We start from the raw sequence: 26,557 nt of genomic DNA on the forward strand, positions 1-26,557 counted from the left end.
TCCGTTGATATTTGTCCTTCGTCTATTCCAAATGAATTAGTTTTTTTAAGATTCATTCTAAAAAATTTCTCAATTTAGCTTCAGAAATTCCATCTTGCTTTCCCTTCTTCTTTCTTTAAATCTTGGGCATTGTCAGTCATTACTAGCTGACCCTGAACTTATTGCCAATGTTGAAAAATAGCAAAATTAAAAAAGCTAAATTGTAAAATTTAAAGCTTTTGATCGTAAACTTTGAATGAATACCTAACCGTGTGTTTTTTTAGCTCTGCCGAAATATTAAAAAAAAATGAGTAGTTATATATTGTTTGAATTTCAAATAAACTATGTGATGGCAGTTATCATATTTGGAATGAATTTCGATTCGAATGGTATGTTTATCTTTCAGATAGTAAATAGGTTGGGCATTTGATTAATTTATTGGTCAGGTATATGAGATTTGTTTTTTCTGCTAATCTGGTTCTTATTGAGAGGAAAGTATGATATTTAGGCAGGTTTCTATTTGTCGTTTTATATTGTTTGAAAGATATTTTTTTATTTGATAAATTGATACGCATCTCAGCTTTTCCCACTAATTTACATTTATTATTAAGGAAGATATGACAGATATACCAAGTTCCGTGGAATTATCCGAACAGCCGTCCTATAACACTGCTGAAAGGGGAACTAAAAAGGATAATTTGAAACGAAATCTGATAATAGATAAATGTGCTAAAAAAGGTGCCAATAAAGAAGTCCGGCTACTGATGAAGAAAACATTTACTACAGAACAGTTGCGCGTATGCTCTGTTGAAGGTACAGCGAAAGGCTCCAATAAGGGTGTTGGTTGTAAACGGCCACCTTTACCAAGAATGAAGACCCAGGCCATCATAGGTACAAATTTTATTTTGAGTTTGTTGTTTTGAGCTTAAAATTTAACAATTTTCCCTGAAATTCTATTGGTGATACCTTGAATTTCGAAGTTGTGCCAAGGTTACATCTCTCATTAACATTTTTCTTTTTTAGCATAAAAGATATGACCTATAATGTCTTCATTTTGGCATCTATATACACTTGTTTTGTAAATTGGATCAACTATAGATTTTTGTTTAGTGTCTCGTTTTCTTGCGATATTAATTAAATAAAAACTTTTCGAAAAAGAAGTTTGTCAAAGAAAAGTAAAGGCCATATTAGGAATTAACGTCAGCAAAAATAAATTCCTATAATAATTCAATCCTACTGCGTCATTGGTGTTTTACTGAAAACGAATGATATGTCAAATATTTTCTTTGGTACTTATTACAACACTGAAAATAAAAATAATCGTGAAATAAAATATTTAATTCATGAGCTTTCAGCAATTAATATCATATATCAAATATTCAGTTTAATTTTAATAGTTTTTTCCAAGACTGATCAAGACACATACAGTTTCCATTACAAACAAGAGTTTGGCTACTGCCCCCTTCCCTACCGGTAAAAGTATTAAAGTCTACTGCATCGTTGGTGCTTTACTGGAAATGAATTGAATTACAAATATTTTCTTTTGTGCTTACAATAACATTCAAAATTAAAATTAAAATGAAATAAAATCTTGAACTGGTGAACTTTCAGCAACTAATATCATTATATAAAATATTCAGTTTAATTTCATCAGTTTTTTCCAAGACTGTTGAAGGACACATATAGCTTTTAGTAAAGCGTCAATGCTGCAGTAGTCTTAAGACTTTTACAGTTAGGAAAGGGGGCAGTAGCCAAATTCTTGTTTGTAGTTATTTTGTTCGTTTTAAAATTTATTCCATTTTCAATTTAAGTTTTACTAGTTTTAAAATTTATTTATTTACTTCCTTATAGACTTCCTTCCTTAGATGCCCTTCCTTATTTAATTCCTTCCTTAGATGTCCTCTTATTACTTTTGACTCTTAAAAAGGGAGAACTGGAACTTCCAATTTCCAACCAAATGAGCCTCCTCCAAAGTTTATATGACCACCCTTTCCTTGAAAACCTTGTGTGTCCCCGGAGCAAACTTACAACCCTTGCCCCTGGGCCTTATGGGGGTCTCGTTCATCCCATAGGCATTGTTATATGATCTTTGGACTATTCTGAACAAAATGGCTATCTCAAAATTTTGATTAGATGCATTTTGGGAAAAAAGTTACGGAAGGGGGGAGGCTAGTTGCCCTTTGATCACTTTCAGGGGAACTAGATCTTTCAGTTTCCAGTCAAATGAACCTCCCAAAGTATGTATGACCACCCCTTCCATAAAACCATTATATGTCCCTGGGCTTAATTAAAACCCTTGCCCCCGAGTCCTGAGGGGGTTGTGTTAGTCCTGGAAGTATTGTTATATGATCTTTAGGCTATTTGAAACAAAATGGCGATATCAAAATTACGATTGGATACATTTGGGGAAAAGAGGGCGTGGGAGGGGAAGGTGTCCTACAATTACTTTTCACTTTTAAGTAGGAAATTAGATTTTTCAATTTCCAATCAAACAAACCTTTCCATAAAAAAACAATATGGCCAAGGGGAATAAATGACAACCCTTTCCCCCGGGCCCTAGGAAGGGGGGGGGGTGTTTCAACCCCGAAGACATTATTATAAAATCTTTGTATTGTTTAAGAAAATGGGTATCTCAAAATTTTGATCTGATGCTTTTGGGGAAAATAGGGCGTATGGGTTTAGTTTTCCTCCGATTAATTCTGACTCTTAAAAAGGTCACTAGAACTTCCGATCTCCTATTGAATGAAACCCTTCAAAGTTTGCATAGCCACCTTGCCTTAGGAAAAATAAAAAACAATATAACATTGAACCGTAATAGCCTTTACTATAGGCAGGGCTATAAAGTTGCCTCTGATTTGTTTATCGGAAGTTAATTTTCTCTTAAAATGTTTTTTTAACGCTACCCAAATTGTCAGTATTTCTACATACATTTTCAAACTATCACTATAAAATCCCACTTCATCTTGATCTTGATAGTTTCTCTATTCTTAGATTAACCCGGAGAAAAAAATCATAAGTAAATCTGGGACAGCTGGTTACCAGCTGAAGTACCACCCCACGAACCATGGGTCATCGATATAGTTGTTGTTAGAATTTAAAAGAGCGCAAGAAAACAAATTAAGAAAAATGAAGAGTTTGAGAAAGGAACTAGGGTTATGAAAAGGTGAATTGTTAAATTTTAAATGCCTTTGAAAAATTTCGCTGTTGGCCATTCTTTTGCTGCAAAGAATGGTGGTCTTGCCTCTTAAGGTCTGGAGTAGTATATTATCAAACAGTTCGTGGTAACGAACTGTAGTAAGGAGCGACCCGGCTCAATAGTAACCAAAACTCTAAAAAATGGAATTTTGATACCAATAGCTACATAAAAAAAATCGCATTTTAATGCTTATTTCAAATATATAACTTTCATCAAGATAAGTCTGACCTATCAAAAGTTACGAGCCTGAGAAAATTTGCCTCATTTTAGAAAATAGGGAAAAACACCCCCTAAAAGTCATACAATCTTAACGAAAATCACACCATCAGATTTAGCGTATCAGAGAACCTTATTGTAGAAGTTTCAAGCTCCTATCTACAAAAATGTGGAATTTCGGATTTTTTGCCAGAAGACAAATCACGGATGCGTGTTTATTTGTTTTTTTTTTTGTTTTTTTTTTGGGTGATCGTATCGACCCAGTCGTACTAGAATGTCGCGGGAGGGCTCATTCTAACGGAAATTAAAAGTTCTAGTGCCCTTTTTAAGTGACCAAAAAAATTGGAGGGCACCTAGGCCCCCTCCCACGCTTATTTTTTCCCAAAAGTCACTGGATCAAAATTCTGAGATAGCCATTTTATTCACCATAGTCAAAAAACCTAATAACTATGTCTTTGGGGACGACTTACTATCCCGCAGTCTCCCTGGGAGGGGATGCAAGTTACAAACTTTGACCTGTGTTTATATATAGTAATGGTTACTGGGAAGTGTACGGACGATTTCAGGGGGATTTTTTTTTTGTTTGGGAGGGAGAGTTGAGGTGGGGGGGGGTTACGCGGGAGGATCTTTCCATGGAAAAACTTCTCATGGGGTAAGAGACTTTCAATGAAGAGGGCGCAGGATTTTTTTGCATTATTAAAAAAAAAAACAAGGAAAAAATAAATATGAGAAGTTTTTTCTACTGAAAGTGAGGAGCAGCATTAAAACTTAAAACGAGGAGAAATTATTGCGCATATGAGGGGTTTACCTCCTCGTAATACCTCGCTCTTTACGCGAAAGTATTTTTAGTAATTTCAACTATTTATTCTACGGCCTTTGTGATTCAAGGGTCATTCTTAAGGAATTGGGATAGAATTTAAGCTTTAGTGTAAAGAGTGAGGTATCGACGAGGGGTGAACTCCCTCAGATACGCAATAAAAATATACGAATATAGAAGTTCGTTACGTAAGTTAATTCGTAAATTACGTATATTTTTTACTAATGAAAATGTTCGTAAAACAATTAAAAGCTCTAGTTGCCTTTTTAAGTAATCAAAAAATTAGAGGGCAGCTAGGCTTCCTCCCTCTCTCCTTTTTTCTCAAAATCTTCCGATTAAAACTATGAGAAAGCCATTTAGCCAAAAAGAAAATTAATATGCAAATTTCGTTTTAATTATTTATGTGCGGAGAGCCAAGATCAAAACATACATGAATTAAAAAACGTCCAGAAATTAAATTTAAAAAAACAAGTATTTTTAAATGAAAGTAAGGAGCGACATTAAAACATAAAACGAACAGAAATTACTCCGTATATGAAAGGGGCTTTTCTTCCTCAACGCCCCGCTCTTTACGCTAAAGTTCTTTCCTTTTTTAAAAAGTAGAGCTAAGAGAAAGAGTAAAACTTTAGCGTACAGAGGGAGGCGTTGAGGAAGAAAAGCCCCGTTCATATACGGAGTAATTTCTGTTCGTTTTAAGTTTTAATGTCGCTCCTTACTTTCATTTAAAAAACTTGTTTTTTTTATTTAATACAACAGCATTGATTGGTTTTAATATTTATTTATTCCTTGTTGTATGTTCTTGTTGTATGTTTGTTTCGTATGGTTGTTCATTCAATTTCCATTCGTTTTGTGTTTTATTTATTCTTTAATAGTAAAACATTTTTTGTTCGTTTTAAGATTTTTTTACTAACTTTTATATTACCTGTTGAATGTTTGTGTGCTATGATTGTTTATTTAATTTCTGTTCGGTATTGGTTTTCATTTTTTCTTTAATAGTAGTTTATGGTCGTTTTGATTATTATAGATTTTTATCTCTGCTGATCTTGAGTTTACTATGACCTTTTCTTTTCTTTGAAAAACTTTTTTATGGAAAGTTTCTTTTTAGCACTTCAGTAACCACCAGGCATGTTGCATGGTAAATTTCATATATTCTTTTAAATGTCTAAATCTAAACTTATTGTGTCTTTCTTTAGTTTTAAGTCATGGAGTGACAAATCAGCAATTTCAATTGAATTAAGTAATTCCTAACTATAGATTTCGTCGTCCATCATTTTCGTTCTTGATTCATTTTGATGCTTGTTGGTGTATATTTCTTCGTTACAAACATTTTCATTACATTACAAAGTCGTTACATTTTTTTTTTGCAGTTATGATATTATTGTAAGGTTTGTAGTAAAATTGTTTCTTTAAACTTCTAGCCTGAAACTATCATGTGGAAAATCTTGGAGGATTTTTTTTTTTTTTTTTTTTACTTTGTACATCTTCTGACTTTGTACATCATCTGCTTTACCTTTGTACAAGGTAAAGCAATGAGTGTATAAGCTAATACACTCATTGCTTTACCTTTTAAAAAAATAAAAGCATTTTGTAAATTAATTATGAATACGTTTTTGCTTTCGCGTACTATTTTTTTTTTGTTTCAGGGTATGTCACATCAAAATACAATGAAATTCAGCCTAGAGATGTTAAAGAAGCTATGGGTGTTTATTTGCGGGATTTCAGGAGGAAATGGACAAAATGTAATACGGTGTCAAGTCACTCAAATGTTGAAAGTTGTGGTGAGTACCTGGAGATACTTGATTATCAACAAGGTTCTCGTTTTCTCTATTTTGATCATAACTATTACTTGAACCATGTCTCCAATATGAAAGATTCATCAGCTTTTAAACTAAAAGGATGTAATATACATATTTACATATATACATATTTTACATATTTACATTTTCTGGCATCAAGCACATTGTGTATACCTCATATGATGCTTGTCTTTTACCCGCACTTATCAGTATAGTGCTATGCCCTTAAGGAGTCAGGTATAAATTGATGGAATAAAGTAAAGATCTTCCTCTTAGTCTAAAGCGGTGGTGCTGATACCTGTCTCACTGCCATTCAGCCAGGAATGTAATGGGGATGGGGGCAGCCAATCTTCATTTTCCTACGCCTTTCCTGTTCACCTTCGCTAAATTTATCCAGGTTCCCATTAAGAACTGGGTCAACTCCGGTTAAGCTTACAAAATCACACTACTGACCCCTGTCCTTAATAAAAGAATCAACGACACCGGGATTCGAACCCCCTGAAGATCGAAAAAAAAATTCTCTTCCCACCCTATTGATTAATGGACTGATTGATGGAAGATTGATGGACGACGGCGATTGGTGGAAGATTGATGGACTGATTGAAGATGTTTTTCAAGTGCTCTGTACTAGGTATTTCTTCCTTGAAGTATCCAGAGTGAGATAACTACCTACGTGTTTTGCTTTGACAAAATATAGGACAAGGAAAGAAAGTTCCTTAAATAGAGAAGGTTTGCTATGCTTCTAGGAAACTATCATTAACGGCACATGTGCTTACAAGTGACGCAACAATATGGAAATTGCAATCCTCAGCTGGCATGAGGATTTTGAAAATATCTTTTTTGATTGACTTACATGAAAGAATAATAAATAACAAATTCAGTATTTTTTTTTTTAATGAATGCCAAAAAAAATGTTTCTTTTTTTCTTTTTGAGGGCAAAAAATAGAACATTTTTAATAAACCTTTTTTAATTTTAGATTCAAATAGATAGTATATATGAAAAGCCTTGCGTTTCAGTGCTTGTAAAATCAAATTGGCATCTGGTATATTCTGGCCTGACAAACTGATGTAGATAGGTCAGAAGTTTGAGAAAATTCGTTGAGCCTTAACTTTGGAAAACAAACTATTTATGTGAGAGACGTCATTTTTATGCATCTGTATTGCAGAGAAGTACTTTAAATTGATTAGAGCAAAAAAAAGGTAATTTCAAGAATATTTGTTGGATTCAATTCCAAGATTCTAAAAAAGAAAACCAAAATTTTTGAATAGACGCACTATGAAATGATATTAAATTGCCTAAAAGACAAAAAACTAGTAATTGCAAAAGTATTTGTGTATAGTATTTTCATTGAAAAAAGCTTTTGCAAATATTTTCATTAGAACATTTCTTTCTCAGTACTTTCATAGAAGAAATTGCATAAATAGTAAAATTGCTACTCTCCTAGATTCTGAAAGGAAAACATCCCCCATCCCCTCCTAATTTCTGTGAATTGACGCCACTGGTAATTGGCAGTTTTTAAGCCAATACATAAAAATAAATGTTTTTTTTTATTGCAAAATCAACAGCTTTACTTTCCCCACCCAATATATCTTGTCTCAGACGCCATGCCCATTGACCCGGCCGTGGAACCAAAGTACTTACTATCAAATGAAGGACATCTCCTGATAGTTCAAGCAAGCTTAGCAGATATTGGCAATTATACAGATATGGGTGGCCGTGTCAATTGCGGGAAGAAGACTGAGCAAAGTTGCAGTCCTTACAGTTCTTGATAATATTTATATCTTTTTTTTATTTGTGCACATCTACTAAGAGGAGTAGGCTACTAATTGAGCCCTTGAATTTTGGCTTCTTGATATATTTATCTAAGCACACACTTCCTTATTTTTCAGGAAAGGTAAGAGAAAGTGTCTAGATTTTGGCACGTTTTTTCAAAACTTTGTTGTAGCACAGTGGATTGATGCTTGACAATAAAGGGCCCGGGGAACGATCTCCGTTGCAGCAAGGTTAGGGACAAGCATGCTACTTCTCCCTTTAAAAAAGACCCTGCAACTGAAACGCCGATTCGATGCCCTATGCGCCAGCAATGGCTCAAAATGATCTTTATCCTTTTATCCTTTATGGTTTTGAAAATCTGTTTTTAAATCCATGAGGTACACATGCTTCAGTATAAATTCATGTAATAGGACCATTGCCTCCTTAAACCATCTAATGACCAGAACATCATTACCGCTTTGCCAAAAATGATTTATTTTTTGAGCTCTGGGTTTTTGTTTTTTGTAAAATCAATATTCCCTTAGTAGATGTGGACGAATCTAAAAAAGATATAAATATTACTAAGAACTGTGAGGACTGCAACTTCGCTTAGTCTTCTTCCCGCAATCGGATCGGCCATGTACGTATAATTTCCAATATCTGCTGAGCTTGCTTGAACTATCAGAAAATTTTCCTTCATTTGATATTAAGTAGTTTGGTTCCACGGTCGTGTCAATGCGCATTCCGTTTTTGAGCCAAGATATATTGGGTGGGGGAACGCCATCCGGCGGAAGACAACGAAGTTCAGTCTGAACGCTAATTGAATGTGGATTTTCGATTAAGTACTTTTTCAAAACTGCAATATAGATTTGCTATTACTAAAACAAAACACTTCACTGTTTAGATGAAACTAGATGTAAATTTTAAAGTTTTAGTGCAGTTAGATTTCTCGCTTATTAATCCTATTGTTTATGGTTCCAAATAAATGTTCTAAGCTTATTAAATTTTTCTGTAATCCTACAATATAAAATCAGAAAACACTGAATTGCAATAGGGTTATGGATTTTACAATTCACAGGAGAATTTGATTGCCAGATTGTGAATTGAAATCAAAAGCCGCAATGACTTGACGAATGGAAATCAAATTTGTAATTTGAAAACCCAGATTATCTATCAAAAGGGCCTACGATTGTAATGACAATCATGGCCAATTTTTTTTTTTTTATCAGGCTCTGCTAACTGTCAATAGGATTGATCTGCTTGGCTTGTCTTACAAATCTGGCTGGCCTTTCTTCTTAATGATTTGGCGATCAAAATCGTTTCAGATGGCTTTTAGCACGATACGATAATAAAGTCACTTCTGAAGGGAGGGCAAGTTTTCCACTTCGTTTGGTCTTTGAATCTTAGAAGAAGTGGCAGATAATAGACATAAAGGTTTGACCTTCTTTTTCCTTTTTATTCTAACAATAAAGTAGAAATAACTGCCTGAAAAATTGCATATACGTAAAGTGAAAATAAAAAGAAACGAACTCGTCAAGCCAATGACGATTCTGACCGATTTCATAGTAAGGTGAAACACGAATGAGTTATTTCTTCGACTCTTTATGATGGGAAGTTCCCAGTTTGTTTTACAGGGAGAGGAGGATCCATGGTAAGGAGTGTTTGACTAGTCTTCTAAATGTTAATTATTCAGAACACAGTCAGGCTCTTGATCTGAATGTAAGATATGAGAAAACCGGTTTCATAGCCACAAAGACAAGTGATGGCTGATAGGATGTATTGGACTATAATTTGTGGTATGTATTTGCTCATTAAGGGGGGGGGGGGTAAAGTATGCCGATTCTGCATGGAAGATGTGTTAGCTACAGTTATTCTGCATATTATGAAGTAAGAATTGTTTATTATGAAGTACAAATACTTTACCCCTCCCCGTCCTAATGTGCAAATATATACCTAAAATTATATAATTCCAAAGCATTCTGTCACCCAAGTAAGAAACTGGTATGAAACCGGTTTTTGCAGATCTACATTTAAAAATTCTTGAGTGAGCTCTGAATAATTAACAAGTATCAAAAAATTGTACGAAATTTTTTGTTGTTTGTTGTTTACAACAGATAAAGGAATAAATAAAATTAGCTTGATGCTAAATTTAGCTTTGATTTCAATTAAAAGTACTCTTGGTGTTCTATGAAAGGGTTGTATAAACTTCTCAGATGTTTCTTATTAGTACTTTTTGAGCAAATGTCAGAATTAAGGCACAATGCCTTAGAACGACTCAGAACGTTTTTCTACGCCAGAACTAGGGTCCATCAGAATTATTTCTGACTTCAAATGGGCATCTCGCTTCAATTTTTTTAATTACATTGGATAGTTTTAGCGGAGACATGTTTGTTTTTTTCCAAATTTATGTTAAAAAACTTTTTTAGGAGGGGTGAAGGGGTTTTGCAAGTTTTTTTTTTTGCTCGTTTCATAGATGTGAAGCAATGAAATTTCGGGGCTAAGTTCTTTTTCTTTCTGCATATTCTTTTAATTGAAATCTTTAAATGATTCTAAATCGACTATTTACTTTTCTTAGTGGCAAATGTAACCCTGAGAAACAAAATGTTTTGACTAGAAAACTGTCTAAAAGCTCGATCCCCCCCCCCCTCCCATCGCACTATTCATACATTCAAGTTTGTCCGAATTTAGTTTTATTATATTTTTTTAATTCTTGTTTTAAAAGGCCTCATTGAAATTGAATTGAATTTCATTGAATTTTAATTTCTGCCATTTGGTTAGCTCAACATCCCCTTTCTTTTAATGACTATTATCTTGTTTGTATGCTTTTAGTCTTTTCCTTTTTAACTAAAGAACATCATTTCTTAATAATATTTTTTAATCAAATATATTGAATAAGATACTTGAAATAAAACTATCACTCGATATTCGTCTACATTCAAGGTTGTGCCATGATTTGGTCAGTATGGCTTTAGCCCTTAAGAAGGCCAGAAATTATGCAAATTTAAATCCACTTATTTCAATGACATTCCCTCTGTCCATCCATCCAAAACTCTACACTCAACTATTATTAAAATTTGTAGCAATGTATTGTGCGAAACATAAGTAGCAAGCTAAAATATTAATTTTTTGTGCAGGAAAAAAAAAATTCTGAAATATTTCTTTTTTATTAACTAATAGAAAAAATAAAGTTAATCAAAGACGAACTGCAAATAACAATAAAAAAAACGTTGTTCAATTTCCATAAAGAAGTTTTTCAATTAAATACAAAAAGTTGGAAGTAAGCTAAAGGCGAGCAAGAGTAAGTTAAAATAATAACAATTTCAATCTAAAAACAAACACAAATCACTACCAATGAATAAATTAGATCCGAAACGACAGAAAGTAAAAAGAATAATCAAATCAAATTTGAAATACAAAAGAAACCGCCTCATACAGAGGTAGGATTAACTACCACTCCCCTCCTCCTCCAAGCCGTCTAAACTCTGAAGAGTCATTTAAGCTGTGCTAATGTATTTCGAAGTTTTTCTTTGACAACGTCAATAGAATCAAATACTGAGACTGACAGTGATGACAGTGGTCAAATATGGCTCTGAAGCATGGACACTCCGAAAAGCAGATGAAAATTTACTAGATGTTTTCCAGAGAAATTGCCTACGGATTGTTCTGGGTACCCGGCTGACTGACCGTATTTCAAACAGTAGGTTGTACGAAAAGTGTGGTTCAATCCCGCTTTCTGGGGCTATAATGAAAGAAAGGTTGAGATGGCTAGGCCACGTTCTACGGATGAAGGATGACAGATTACCGAAGATTGTCCTGTTTGGCCAACCGTCTGGGGCTACACGGAAAGCAGGTCGTCCTTGTCTGGGTTGGGAGGATGTCATAAATAAGGATTTAAAGGAAATGGGAACTTCCTGGGAGGGTGTAAAGAGGGAGGCTTTAAATAGATTAGGTTGGAGGAGGAGCGTGCGTAGCTGTGTTGGCCTCAGGCGGCTTGGTGCTGCAGTGAGTTATTAGTAGTAGTAGTAGTAGTATCTTGAAAAAATATTATTTCCTTTAAAATTGAATCCTCGAATTTTCTTAAATCATAAAAGATATATATGGATGTGCAAGACTGTTACTTTAAGAAGGAATGGCACACTGGGGCTTTCAATCATGAATTTATAAAGCATTTTAAATACACGTTACTCTAGCCATCAAGTGCTCATGAAATGCCGGATGACACTCTACTTTAATTAATGATGGTGGCACTTATCTGTGTATGATAGAACAGCTTCTTTACTTGTCCTCCCTCTGACCCCCATCCATTGTCGGTGTAATTTGTTAATAAATTATGGATGTTTTAGGTTTTTAAGCTAGATATTTCATTATATATTATATGAGGAGCGAAGAGAAGGATCTGAAAGTGATGAATAAGAGAAGGCCTATGAGCATTTGGCTGTCAGTGTCATGTTTGGCTGTCAGTGCTCTTTTTGAAGTAAGTTGAGCCAATTCGGCCTTAATATGTTTCATTGATGGGCGAGGGAGTGGGTAAAGGAAAAATCAATTTAAAGAACTCAAGTAGCGAGGGATTTGGTAAAGGAAAAATCAATTTAAAGAACTCAAGTAGCCAATATTTTCTTAGTCTTTTTTATTTAGTGAGAGAGGTCAAATGAAAAATCGAACAAAACAAAGGTAAAATATTTAAAAAGTATTAAAATCTTTAAATATTTGGGACGGATGGGCTGGCCCCAGAGACACCACTTCCTATGTAACTACCTACTTGTATAAAAGATGTGACTCCCTGCTCTAATAAAAAATAAATATCCGGATTGCAGCGGTAGCTAGCATCCTAGTAAAACACGATTACGTCCTATGGTAAAAAAAAGCAAAATAGCCCATAACTCCTAAGACTAGAGTCAGGTCAAAAAAAGAAGTACACTATTTGAACCGCCTTGTCCAATACCCCTATATAGGAAACTAACTGTTTCTTGGCTTGAATAACAAGGAAAATATATTGGTTTGAAAATCAAGAAAAATGGCTAAAACCACGATATTCTGCATCGAGAGTATGTTTTTTTTTGTTTCGTTTTTCTTTTTCTCAGATAGTGGGGCACTTGGACATAGTAGAGAACTGTTTAATGGCTCATTTTAAAGGAAAATGTCGCATCTAGTGCCTTTTGTAATTAAAAAATGATAAGTTTTAAAATGTAATCAATTAAAGTACTGATAAGTTTTAATACATCGTCTTGCATATGAAGATCAAAATAGTATTTTTAACATAATTAAAAGCATGTAGATATAGTTATATAAAATGTAGTAATTCCTTTAGAGTTTTAACAAAAACTATTATGATAAAGAACGAACTCAAGCCTGTACTAACTTGTATTGGCCATTTAACTGTAGTATAGGCTTGTACAGTTGTATTTAGAGTCAATATATTAAAAAATCCCTCCAACAGGGAATTGAATCCTGGTCGCCCGTATGACAAGCAGGTATATTTCCCATTGTACCATTGGAGACTTATGAAAAATAAGTTACATATAATACATGATAATAAATTCGTTAATACACTAAAAAATTATATAAATAATCGGTCCTGTTAATTATAAATGGGGGTTATGAAAGTTTCCGCGGTATCATGGCTCAACCGATAGGTTTCGACCGATCGTTGAAACCTAGTAAGGAACAAACCATGGCACACATTGGGTTTAGTTTGATGCCTCGATCTCTGAAGTTCGTCTTTTACTATTCTAAATAAGAAAAAGCCATAGCCTTTGTCCTGTTTGTAGTTTTATATTAAACATGGGTTGCAGCGGTAGCTAGCAACCTAGTAAAAGGGATTCATATATTTTATTAAATTTTATTAAAATCGTTCCATCTTTTGAAACAATTTAAATTAAAAACAAGCTTCACAACGAACCACAAATTAGAGATAATAGACAAAGCGGTAAAAAGACATGCAACAGTGAAAAGTACGAAAAGCGAAAGTGAGAAACAAATAGAACAATCCATAGAGATTTACGCTGGATCGCGAACAAAAATAATGCACAACGAAATCTGTGCTTAGAAAACAAATGAAAATTTCAATGTCAGGCCAAATTATACAAGATGATGAATCCAAACACCTAAAGCAAAAGGCATGAAAAATACACAACAAGTTTCACAAACAGGGTCAAATTTAAAGGATGCGCAGCGAAGTCTGCCGTTAGAAGACGAATGACAGTGAAGGTCACATCAAATCGTAGCATGCATGTTTGTATATGTGTTTATATATTTTTTCTCGAAAACGGCTCCTTAATTTTTCCTAAAAATTGGCCCACCAACATCTTCTGACCTTGAAAAACAATCTAGATAGGTCACGACTTTTGGGAAGTTCGGTTAGAGTAACTAACAAAACTCTTTTCTAAATCTGCTTAATCATATTCTCCATCTTCAACTCTTGTTCTTTGTTGAAGGAATTCTAAAAAAAATTAAATAAACAAGGCTTATTGCCCCTAAATAGCCAAAAATCACTTTTGCTATTGAAAGGTAATTGTTTTTTGAAAATTACATGTGACATTTTGTAGGTTACGTAATTTTGAATCGTTTTGTCTGTTTTACCGTAATTGCATAAGCTGTGCGTTGTGCAACATTTCTTCTTTTCATCAGTCATCTTGTTTTGTTTAATATTACATTTGTAGGAAATTTGACTGAATCGTATGTCTTATTGAAACATTGCACGATCTGCATCCTCTTAATTATTTTATATTATTAAATTCGTTATTCAAGAAGGAAAACTAGAGGAATGCAACAACAGAATTATCCTGTTTTTGCAATTATCCGATTATCTTTTTTGCAATTAAGCTGCTAGATATTTTGCTACGATTTTTGTTCTTTCCCTGACGCAAACCTCAGGAATGGCTTTTGGAAAGCTAAACTGGATGGGAAAGTTTTATACCATAAGCAAAACCATCCTATTCGTATTTCCAAATTCTGGATTAATTCATACGCATATCACTTGTGCATGGTCACAAAGATATAAGGGATACGAATAGAAAAGGAAATCACATGGAAATCAAATTTAGAAATAAATAAATAAATAAAGAAATAAATCACAATCCAAAATGGAAATCACAATAAAAATGTTTGGCATTGAATGCCTAGTCATTTTTAAGAAGTCACCTGACTTTCTATATTAAACGTAGCAATTCATGTTGTTTATGTTCAGCCGTTTTTCTTTTCCTAATAGAATTTAATTTGAAATCACAGCCTTAGAATGAAAAAAAGTTTCTGTTGAGTTAATACTAAGCTGTTTAAAAGCCAATATGACCAAATGCATATGGAAATCTAAGCTTAATTGTTTTCTTGAACTTTAACCTTGTTCGACTATAAACAAGGTTTCCAAAATTATGGATTAATGTTATATTTTTCTGTTGTTGTTTTTTTTTTATATAGAGTGAATTAATTTGACAACTGAGCTGCGTAAAGGGTTCCTCTCCAATGATGTGTAGCTTTCCAGTCTCATCCTAGCAGGCTTTTGCTGAGGTAGTAGCATAGGGTTTGAATAGGTAATTAACACAGCACATGGAATCTGCCGATTTCTTATTTTACTGATTTTCGAGAGCATTCATGCTGTTTAAGTAAAGAGCAATAAAGGCACAATGTATATTTTTTTTTTTTTAGTTAAGAGCACTTCGTATAGAAGGAGCTGTCGTAGTATCTTCGATTAGGGCTCATTCGATTGCAAATTGAAAGGATCAGTTTTTAATTGTCGAAAGTGATTGGAGAGCAACCAGCCCCAACTCTCACGCCTATCATTTTTCCAGAAACATCCAAATAAAATTTTAAGATAGCCATTTTTTTCGGAGTATTTGAAAGGTCTGGAAGTTATGTTTTTGAAGGAGAACCCCCCTCCAAAAGCCTCAGGGCAAGTTATACCCAGGGGGCATATAAAGTTTTTTAATAGAAATGATTGTCGTACAAACTTGGGAGGGGGCTCATTTGATTGGTAATGAGAAGCTCTAGTGCCCTTTTTAAGAGTGAAATTTACCGAAAGGCAACTAGACCTCCTCCCTCCGCCCCTCACGTCCTATTTTTCTGAAATGCATCTGATAGCAATTTCGAAATAGCCGTTTGTTCAAAAATAGATTACAATTATTTATTGTAATTTTTGTTTGTTTTGGGTCTCATTTATTTATTGATAGCATTTTGTGGTATTTTTACCGTTGAAAGCTCAAGTTCAAGTTCTATTTATTTTCATAAAATAACAATAACAAAAACAAGATTACTTGACTTTATTTCTGCTCATTTTTGGATTAATGGAGCTCTTTACTTTTCTTTGAAAAACTTGTTTTGTGAAAAAGTCTTTTTAATTAATTGTATAAAGTAAAAAAATTTCCTAGCGTCTAGTGCTTTTATTAAATTTGTTATTCCTCTTTTTACATGTTTCTTAAGAGATTATTTTTTGTAGTTTGTGTATTTTTCTGGAATTTTCAAGGAATTCAAAACATTTACGAATTACAAACCGCAAGTTATTCAAAGTAATAAGATTCAACATTACAAGGAATTCAAAATACTTATAAATTACAAACCGCAATCTGTCAATTATTCTGTTGGCATTGAAACCTGTTGTCTAATTAGGACTGCCAACATAAGACATGTAGAAACAGAAATAGAAACTTGGCTGAGTACTCTAGTATACAGATATATTCTAGTATACTGAGGATTATTGAAAATCTCAAGATGTTAATACTGACAGCGGTGGCGATCTGAAGCTTAAACCATGTAAAAAATTTTACATGCCAATAAACTGTCAGGTGATAAAAATTAGTCAATGAATCCTGATTCAGAAAAAAAAACTATAATTCAGGTTTTAATTAAGTAAAAAGACAAGTTTTTCCAACCTAAAGTAAGGAGCAACATTAACACTTAAAAATATGAATTTATTAAGCATATGAGGAGGCCCCCCCCCCCCTAGTCAATACCTTTCTTCTTACGCTAAAGTTCAAATCTTGTTCCAATTCTTTGAGAATGACCCCTGAATCAAAACAGCCGTTTAATTAGAATAAATAGCTCTTTTGAAAGTACTAAAAAAAACTTTAGATCGAGATCGAGATATTGACTAGGGGGTGAACCCCCCTCATATGCGTAATAATTTCTGGTCTTTTAAGTTTTAATGTTGCTCCTTACTTTCAGTTGAAAAACTTGTTTTTTTTATTCGATTTCTGATCGTTTTTTAAATAAGGCTGGGAAATTCGGCACCCCTTTCATGGAAAATTGCTTCCCCCATGAAAAATTCCTCCATGGTTAGACCATCCCAGGTAACTTTCTTCCCCCGACCCCCACTAGAAAAAATCCCCCCTGAGGACGTCTGTATACTTCCCAATAACCATTAATATATGTAAATCATGGGCAAAGTTCACAACATACCGGGAACTGTAGGGGATTAAGTCATACTCAAAGACATAGTTATTAGAATGTTCGACTATGTTGAACAAAATGGCTATCTCAAGTTTTTGATTGGATGGTGGCCTTATTGCCCTCCAATTTTTCGGTCTCTTAAAAGGGGCATTAGAACTTTAGTTTCCGTCCAAATCAGTCCTCTCGCGATATTCTAAGAATACTGGGTCGATACGATCACCCTTGAAAAAAAAAAAAATCAAATTAACACGCATCCGTGATCTTTCTTCTGGCAAAAAATACATAACTCCACATTTTTGCAAATAGGAGCTTGAAATCTCTACCGTAGAGCTCTCTAATATGCTAAATCCGATGGTATGATTTTCATTAAGATTTTATGACTTTTAGGGGATATTTCCTCCTTTTATAGAAAATAAGACATATTTTCTCAGGCTCGTAACTTTTCATGGGTAAGACTAAACTTGATGAAACTAATACATGTGAAATCAGCATAAAAATCCGATTCTTTGATGAATTTGATGTACACGAACTGTTTGATTTCTAATTATGAAGTCGTAATTTTTTAGAATTACCTAAAAGGGCCTGAAACCGCTCAAAAATGACATCTCCTTGAAATGAAGGCATATAGTGGACATAGTCACCGTTTAAAACCTCAGGCTGGGGTTTGTACCCCCATCGGGAAAAACAAGGGAAATCGTTTTCTGCACGAGTGGTAGTAATTTCTCTTTCTTTTTCTTTTTTTTTGGCTTCTGAAAAATTGGTATGGTTAGTAACTAGCTTGAATGGTAATGCTCAGATCTAGGTGTTTTTCTTGTTTTTTTCATGGCAGTGTCAGAACAAACAACAATACAACCCCGAAAATTACGCTTTTAGTGCTATTTCTGGAGTTGAGAAGGCCAGGAAGCACGACAACTACACTCTCGAAATCACCATCTTTGAATATTCATGGCTGAAGGCTTAGACTTCTTGTCATTTCTGAAGTTGAGAAGGCCAAGAAGCACAACAACTACACTCTCGAAATCACCATCTTTGAATATTCATGGCTGAAGGTTTAGCCTTTTTGCCATTTCTGAGGTTGAGAAGGCCAGGAAGCACAACAACTACACTCTCGAAATCACCATGTTTGAATATTCATGGCTGAAGGTTTAATCTTTTTGTCATTTCTGAAGTTGAGAAGGCCAAGAAGCACAACAACTACACTCTCGAAATCACCATGTTTGAATATTCATGGCTGAAGGCTTAGTCTTTTTGTCATTTCTGAAGTTGAAAAGGCCAAGAAGCACAACAACTACACTCTCGAAATCACCATCTTTGAATATTCATGGCTGAAGGTTTAGCCTTTTTGCCATTTCTGAGGTTGAGAAGGCCAGGAAGCACAACAACTACACTCTCGAAATCACCATGTTTGAATATTCATGGCTGAAGGTTTAGTCTTTTTGTCATTTCTGAAGTTGAGAAGGCCAGGAAGCACAACAACTACACTCTCGAAATCACCATCTTTGAATATTCATGACTGAAGGTTTAGTCTCTTCTAGCATGGTTGCAGCAATAGCAATAACTAGAGAAAATCGCACCCAATGCTAAACAGTAATTAACCCGTTTTCAAAGAACTGTCATACGTTTTTAATTGACATTGTATTATTATTAGTTAATACTAGAAATTCTTTCTATCTTTTAGTTTTTCTGCTTGAAAATAAACATAGGATTATAATTTAAAATTTGGAATTTTTGAATGCGTAGGATAAGAAGACAGGTTTGTCGACCCAGTTGGCTGTGTATCACATCGATACAACCAATTTTTTCAAAATATTTTTGTTTGCAGTGGGTTCTATCTGGCTCTGTCTGAATTCTCTGTAAATTACTAGTTTATCAGAGATGAAACAAAATAAGTTTCAAATTTTTTCTATGTAGGAGTCCTCCTAGGTAAGAGAGTTATTAATTGTCATTTAAGTCGATTTAATTTCCTCTCAAATTAAGCCGAAATTCCAGTCCGAATTTTCTCCTGAAGCTTCTTATCTGTTGCTCTGGAATGAACAAAAATGATTACAGGTCCTAATTGATCAGAAAAGAGTTTTGAGTCCCGTTTCAAGTGAAATATTTTTCCTTTCAAGTTTTCTTTGGGCCCCCTTGGCCCATTTGAAGCAACTTTCTCTCCGACGAAACTCCCTGAAAGTTTTAATTTGATCTCCTCAGCCGTTCCCGAGATACTTTAGATACGCAATTTCGATAGTCTTTGGTGAATAAGTTGTATTGGAGCTAATAATGCCAAATGCTGGGGGGATCAAAGGCGTTTTGGTTATCCCTCACCTCCTATCCATCTAAGCCCGAAATATATAGTCCTCTTTATTCGCCCCCCCCCTCCTCGAAGCTCCATAAGTTTCAGATCGATAATCATGTGGGTCTCTTGTGTTTTTTTGTAAGGCTTATTATGAACAAAAAAAAAAAAAATAAAGACAAGCAAAAATTAATTGAAAAAGACTTTTTTCTTATACGGAAGTAATGAACGAAGTTGAAACTTGAAAAAGAATAAAAGAAGAGATTCTCAAGAGCCGTTGTTGGTGCATCAGACGACGTTTCAGTTGCTGAATCTTTTTTACAGGTACAAGTTACAAGCTTGCAAGCCTGTCGCCGAGTCTCGCGGGAGTGCGGACCCTTGCTCTGGCCCTACAGACCCTGGGCTCTCTGTTTTCAAGTAGATTGTTAACCTTTTATACTACCGCAGGATTAAAACTTTAAAACCGAAAAATATTGCTCGTAGATTGGGCTATATATCTACAAATCAAGCTTAAATAAACTGATACGTAATATATTCTAATATCAGTATAATGCTAAAAACTAGCACCTCACGGAAACCTGAGCTTTCCTGAGTTCCTTAGAGAATTGTTATTGAATGGTAAAAGTTATCAATATCATGTTCTTTAAAAGACCGTTGAGAGACTCATAAACCATTCTTTTGTTTTCTACAGGCCACTTATGGAATTATGTGATTTCTAAGAAAACATCCAATTTTTCAGCCGCTTTCGCGTTTTCAGTAAAGCGCCAGTTCTTAAGTTTCTACAAATGTAAGGAAGTGTCACAAGTCTGTGTATTTGAGCTGGTTTTGCAGATATATCTTATGTAATCTGCGGAACAATAATTTCTGTGTTTTAATGTTCAACTTTGCTCTTTGTAGTCGTAAGAAAATTATTTTTTTTATTAATTTGTCAAAAGAGTATGTGAGATCATTCAGGTCAAGAGTAACACTGCGTCACTTCATGCAAGATTTTAACCGACGTTACATAGTCGAATAAAAACAAGAACACTTCGCTCTTTAGGCTAAAGTTTTTTAGTATTTTTAAAAAAACCTGTTTGTTGTTCTAGTTAAACGACCCTTGTGTTTCAAGAGTGGTTCTTAAGGAATTGGGACAAGTTTCAAACTTTAGCTTAAAGAGTGGGGCTATCAGGAGGAGGCAACCCCCTTCTTATGCGGAGTAATTTCTATTCGTTGAAAGTTATAACGTTGGTCCTTACTTTGAGTTGAAAAAATTTGTTTTTTTTATTTAATTTCTGATCTTTTTTTAAATAATGCTAGGAAATCTGGTCCCACCTCCACGGAAATATCCTCTAGACAATTCAATCCCAGAGAAAATTTGCCATTAACAACTTTACTCTTAACAATTACCCTTAACAGCTCCACGCGTAAAACTGAGACAGAAAAGGGATAGTAAGATATATAAAAAAAAATTCTTGCCAATTCCTACAGTTTATAATTTCCCCTGACAAGTTCAACTCCTGGAAACTTACCTCCCTATGGAAAATTCCCCGTGGAAAAATCCCTAGAAGAAAATTCACCACCCCCTAAAATGTATACATACTCCCCCAATAAAAAATACTATGCGTAAACAATGAGTAAATTTCATAACTTAATGACCTTTCCCCTGGGGTTGTGGGAGGGAGGAGGTCATATTATATCCAAAGGCAAAGCAATTGGGCCTTTCAATTATGATAAACAAAACGACAATCTCAAAATTTTGATCGGACGATTTTGAGGAAAAAGGACGAGAAGGGGCGTAGTTGCCCTCCAATCTTTTTGGTCAGTTAAAAAGGGCATTAGAGCTTTCAATCTCGGTTCGAATGAGGTCTTTCGTGATATTCTGGGACCACTGGATCGATATGATCACCCCTGAAAAATAAAAAAGCAAAAACAAAAAAAAACAAACACGCATCTGTGATCTATGATCAATTTAGGGGCTGTTTCCCCTTTTTTTCGAAAATAAGGCAAACTTTCTCTGGCTCTTAGCTATTAATGGGTAACATTAAACTCAATAAAACTTTTATATGGAAAATCAGCGTAATACGTTTATTCTTTTGATATAGTTATTGGTATCAACGTTCCGTTATCTAGAGTTTTGCTTACTTTTGAGCCGGGTCGGTCTTTCCTCACAGTTCGTTACAACGAACTGTGAGGTGATTATTTGTGCCACTAGACACCTGCCGTAATCAATTCGTGTGTGGAGAAAATTTGCAGATATTAACATATCTGTTCAAATAAACATTTGTTCAATATTGTTAATCAGTTTCGTAACATAAAAATGTATAACTAAAAAATGAATGAATGGGTCAAGGAGCAGAAAACCGTCTTAATTAACTGATGTTGGCAATAGTGTTATTGCCACTTACTACAATCAACATTTTTAAGGCATTAGTTGGCTGAATACGATATTTTCTTTCAAATAAAAGTCTGCTCAAGACTGTTAATTTGGTTGGTCGTAAAAATAAACGTACAAGTATACGCCCAGATTCGAAAAAAGGAGAAAAATAAGTCCATTAGCCAAAGGACCAAGGAGCTGAAATGAACTGACATGGTTCTGAATGTGCAACATGTGAAAATTCTGCATTTGGCTGTTTAACTATATCAGTTTCGGAAATAAATAATTTTGGAAACCTCATCACCACCCCTTGCCGCAGTAATATTTTGCGTAGCTAAGGTTTGTAGAACACTTGACTTACTATTGACTGAGTTCTTCCTGAAACTTTTCGATAACCCATTCAATACTATAGTCAAGGGGACGGTCGCCCCTCGTAATTAAGGAGATTTCTATTCGCTCTTACTGTTAAAGTCGCTTTTTACTTTCAAGCGCAAAATGATTGTTTTAAAAATTTATTTTTTGAACTTTGAATTTGGGCAAAGATCTACGCTTAGCTTAAATGAAAAAAAAATATTACGAGGAAAGTAAAATGTAGATATTCATTTTTGGCATTTCCCTTTATTCATCGCTCAAGCAAATATTTTGGGCGTTGGTTTTCTTTTTATTTATTAAAGTGAACCTTTGGCAGACTTTAGAAATTAACCAAGATGAATGCATTTTTCAAAATAACTATTACCATTTAATCAGTCAAGGACAAACTTCATATGAAATTACAATAAACCGTTTTACTATTAACACGCCATCCCTCTTCCGGTTATTTTAAGCTAGTGTTAGCTTTAATTAATTAAAAAAAAGAGTTTCTGATGGAAGTAAAGAGCGGAAGTGAAACTTAAAACAAACAAAGATTATTGCTCCGCCCTTTTTGCAACACATCTCCAATATAGGTTCAATTAAGCTGATTCGAGACATTTCTCTAAGTTTGTAGAATTATAAAAAAATAACACCTTACTGAAAACACAAAATCGACGCAATTTGGGAGTAGAAAAGTCCTTAGGTTAATTTAGTATTCAGTTTTAATTATCTCAAAACCTCGAGTAAGATAAGTTTTCATTTAAGCGCCAATTTTTAAGAATTCTACAAATTTAGCAAAATACCACGAGCCTAACTCGTTTTTGGGGTAGGGGGAAGGGTTTCAGTCAGTATTTTTTTTAAAAATTCCCCAGAAATGGCTATTAACCAAAAAGCCCACAAACTCCGATCAATTCAAATAATATTTAGGCTAATTGATTGGAAATTTTATACGACCACCCACTCCCCGCTGCTGATTGTACACCTAAAGAGCTACGTTTCTGCTGAACGGTGGCTTGCCATGCTCTGCAAATTCATCAAACCTCTGGCTGCCTAAATTATGATTCCATCATTGCCACCCACGTCCTGGCTCTCTTTTAATGTTGAAAATCGAAAAAAATCACCATACCACTAAGGCCGTATCCAGATGGGTTAGGGTGTTTAACCGCCGCCCCCTGGAATTTTTGTCTAACCCCCTGTTTTATTGAAGCCCCCTCCTCCCCAAACAAAATCCTAGATACGGTCTAGCTAACCCCTTTTTGTGTCCTCGCAGCATCCGTAACCTAATATGGTGTTTGAGCGGAATTTGTTGGTGACCCTTTTTTAAAAATGCATGATATTGAGCAGTAGAAAGCAGCTTCAATTTCAACCGATCATCAAACCACCAACAATTTAAACCGATACCGAAAAAACTGAAGTCTGGTAGCAGTATTTACTTTTACAACTCTGGTTCAATGAGGTTTTAAAAATAAATGTCAAAAGTTTTTAGCATAGAAAATTTCTGGAATTTCTTATAAAGTGAAAAACAACCTCAAAAACAGGGATGGTCTTGGTGAAACTTAAACCATTAAATTCAATTTACTCGAGAACTCTGTTGCGAAAGCTTCAAGCTATATATATATATATATATATATATATATATATATATATATATATATATATATATATATATATATATATAAATAAATTTTACATTTTTCCCGAGAATGATGGTCATTGATGTGCTATTATTTGTTTGGCTGTGGTTGTTGTTTTCCTTTTTTCTTGTTTATTTATTTTTCTTTTCGTAGAGAGTGATTGTGTCGAACCTAGCGCCTATGAAAATGGGAGAGGGATCATTGAAAAAAAGTTTTTAAGTCCTAGTCCTCCTTTCTAATAAAAACTTATCACTTTTTTAGAGACAACGCTTGTTTGGAAAGATTGTGGAACTAATCTGACTAAAGAGTGTTGGGAGACAAATGCACTGTTGACTAAGAGAGTCAGAGGCGGGGTATATGCACTGTCGACCGAAAGGAGTTAAGACAGAGTGTACACATTGTTCACAAAAGGGGATCAGAGACGAATCATAGTATTTAGTGGCAACTTTCCTTAATCTATGAATTATGGGGGGGGGGTATTTTCCATGGCTCTGCTTAGGGCTGCCCAACCATACCGATTGAAAATTATTCATACCGAATTATATTTTGACACAAACTACTATGGCTTTTGGAAGACACTTATTGAACGTATAGGCTACAAATTTATTGCCTTTAAACGCTTACGTAAACAACACGAGCAAATTGTGACATGCGACAAACAAGCTGTGAAAAAAGAATATAATTTGAAGAAAATTACCAGAGATTCGCAATGGTCATGTAAACTGCTTCACAAGAATAACTTTTTGGAAGGTAGCACTTTTTGACTATTAGAGCAGCAAGAAAATGTGTATTCCCGTGACAACCCTGATTAGTATTAAACGTATGCACTTACTTGCTGAAAATTGGAAGACATTTACCATTTTCATGCTGACGGTACAAATTCCTACAATATGGCTTTGTTTCCTTTTTTTTTCTTGTTTGGCTGGAGAGCTTTTATGATACTGAGAAGTTGCTTCGTGTTGTCATATTTTAAATGTGATTAGGTAGATTTACGATGTATTTACTCTCATAAGCGTGCTTTGGGAAAACTTACAAAAACAATGTATGATCTTTAAGAGAAAGACTTCTTAAGGGAAAGTTTTGTTTGGGTGGAGGGGATGAGGTGACCAGCAAATTAAATTTCTCCAATCCATCTAAAATTTTTGTTCTATAAGACACCATGGGGCTTGAATTTGTTTAGGTAAATCAAAATAAACTATGTGTACCCAGGTTGTCAAAATATATTATCTGCAATATTTAGAGCGGTTTGGGGGTTTAAATTAAAACTTTTAGGGAGCGTTGGGAGGTAACTAAAAACTTCAAATTTTTGTGTTTGGGGTGGGAGATAAGAGGACTGAACCATTTTGGTATTCGAAGCATTGGTTCTCCTGAAAAGGGGCTCTTTACCACCCCTCCTCACTTCCTGTAATCACTTTTAACCTACAAGAAGGACACTAAAACTCGAATTTTCATTCGAAAGAGTCCTCGAGATTGTAGGTCTAAGGTGACATAGGAAGGGATAGTGCATGGAATTTTTTTTCTTTTTTCTTTAAATTAAAACTCCCACCTTGGAAGCTTCATTTGACTCCATATTTGACGGTGATGGGCCCCACAGGTGGAAAGGGGCGCTGGATCACTTGCGCTGTTACCCTCTGATCATTTCGGCTCTTAAATATGCCCCTAGTATTGACAATCTCCGTTTGAATGAAATCCCTCCCAAAAATTTATGGATCCTTGTTCGATATTATCACCCCTTTTAAAAAGTAGCTGTATATCGCGCAATTGTCGTCAAAATACATTTTCAAAGAGCGACCCGGCTCAATAGTAACGAAACTCTAAAAAACGGAATTTTTATAAAAATAGTTACATCAAAAGAATTGCATTCTGAACTACTACTACTACTACTAATAACTCACTGCAGCACCAAGCCGCCTGAGGCCAACACAGCTACGCACGCTCCTCCTCCAACCTAATCTATTTAAAGCCTCCCTCTTTACACCCTCCCAGGAAGTTCCCATTTCCTTTAAATCTTTATTTATGACATCCTCCCAACCCAGACAAGGACGACCTGCTTTCCGTGTAGCCCCAGACGGTTGGCCAAAAAGGACAATCTTCGGTAATCTGTCATCCTTCATCCGTAGAACGTGTCCTAGCCATCTCAACCTTTCTTTCATTATAGCCCAAGAAAGCGGGATTGAACCACACTTTTCGTACAACCTACTGTTTGAAATACGGTCAGTCAGCCGGGTACCCAGAACAATCCGTAGGCAATTTCTCTGGAAAACATCTAGTAAATTTTCATCTGCTTTTCGGAGTGCCCATGCTTCAGAGCCATATTTGACCACTGTCATCACTGTCGCTTCCAATATTCTAATCTTGGTTTGTAGGCTTATCTTTCTATTCTTCCAAACTTTTTTTAACTGTGAAAAACACCCTGAGCTTTAGCTATTCTACTTTTAACATCTTCACTGCTCCCACCATCTTTACTAATAATACTACCAAGGTAATTGAAGCTCCCAACCTGATCAATCTTTGCGTTACCTAATGTCACCTGTTCATCTTCACTTATTCCTAGCCTTAGTGACTTAGTCTTCTTAACATTAATTTTCAAGCCTATTTTAGCACCCTGAACTCGTAAAACCTCTAAAAATTCATTCATTTTGCTCACACTTTCATCTAATATGCTTAAATCATCAGCATAATGAAGTCCAGGAGCGTTCTTCCTCCCCATTTGATTCCATGGTCTCCAATTGCCTTTCCTGTGCTCCTTAAGACGAAGTCCATCAAAATGATCCATATAAAGGGGGATAGAACACAACCCTGCTTAACT

The 26,557-nt window shown here is 34.8% G+C and overlaps 1 protein-coding gene across 6 annotated transcripts in view; it reads left to right on the forward strand.

The window, feature by feature from the left end:
- The window catches only part of LOC136028048 (hrp65 protein-like), a 155,370-nt gene that overhangs the window by 120,122 nt on the left and 8,691 nt on the right, over window positions 1-26,557 (forward strand). For 2 of the 6 annotated variants that reach the window (XM_065705644.1, XM_065705666.1), the window contains 3 exons: window positions 595-870; window positions 5,852-5,986; window positions 8,987-9,191. In XM_065705644.1, coding sequence (XP_065561716.1) covers window positions 595-870; window positions 5,852-5,986; window positions 8,987-9,006 — 431 coding nt within the window. In that variant the 3' untranslated portion in view covers window positions 9,007-9,191. Of the gene's footprint in view, window positions 1-590; window positions 871-5,851; window positions 5,987-8,986; window positions 9,192-12,100; window positions 12,232-26,557 lie in introns of those variants that run through there. The other 4 variants (XM_065705650.1, XM_065705656.1, XM_065705705.1 and 1 more) reach the window with 4 other exon arrangements.

The sequence above is a fragment of the Artemia franciscana genome, chromosome 1 (genome assembly GCF_032884065.1).
Source record: "Artemia franciscana chromosome 1, ASM3288406v1, whole genome shotgun sequence".
Taxonomy (NCBI): domain Eukaryota; kingdom Metazoa; phylum Arthropoda; class Branchiopoda; order Anostraca; family Artemiidae; genus Artemia; species Artemia franciscana.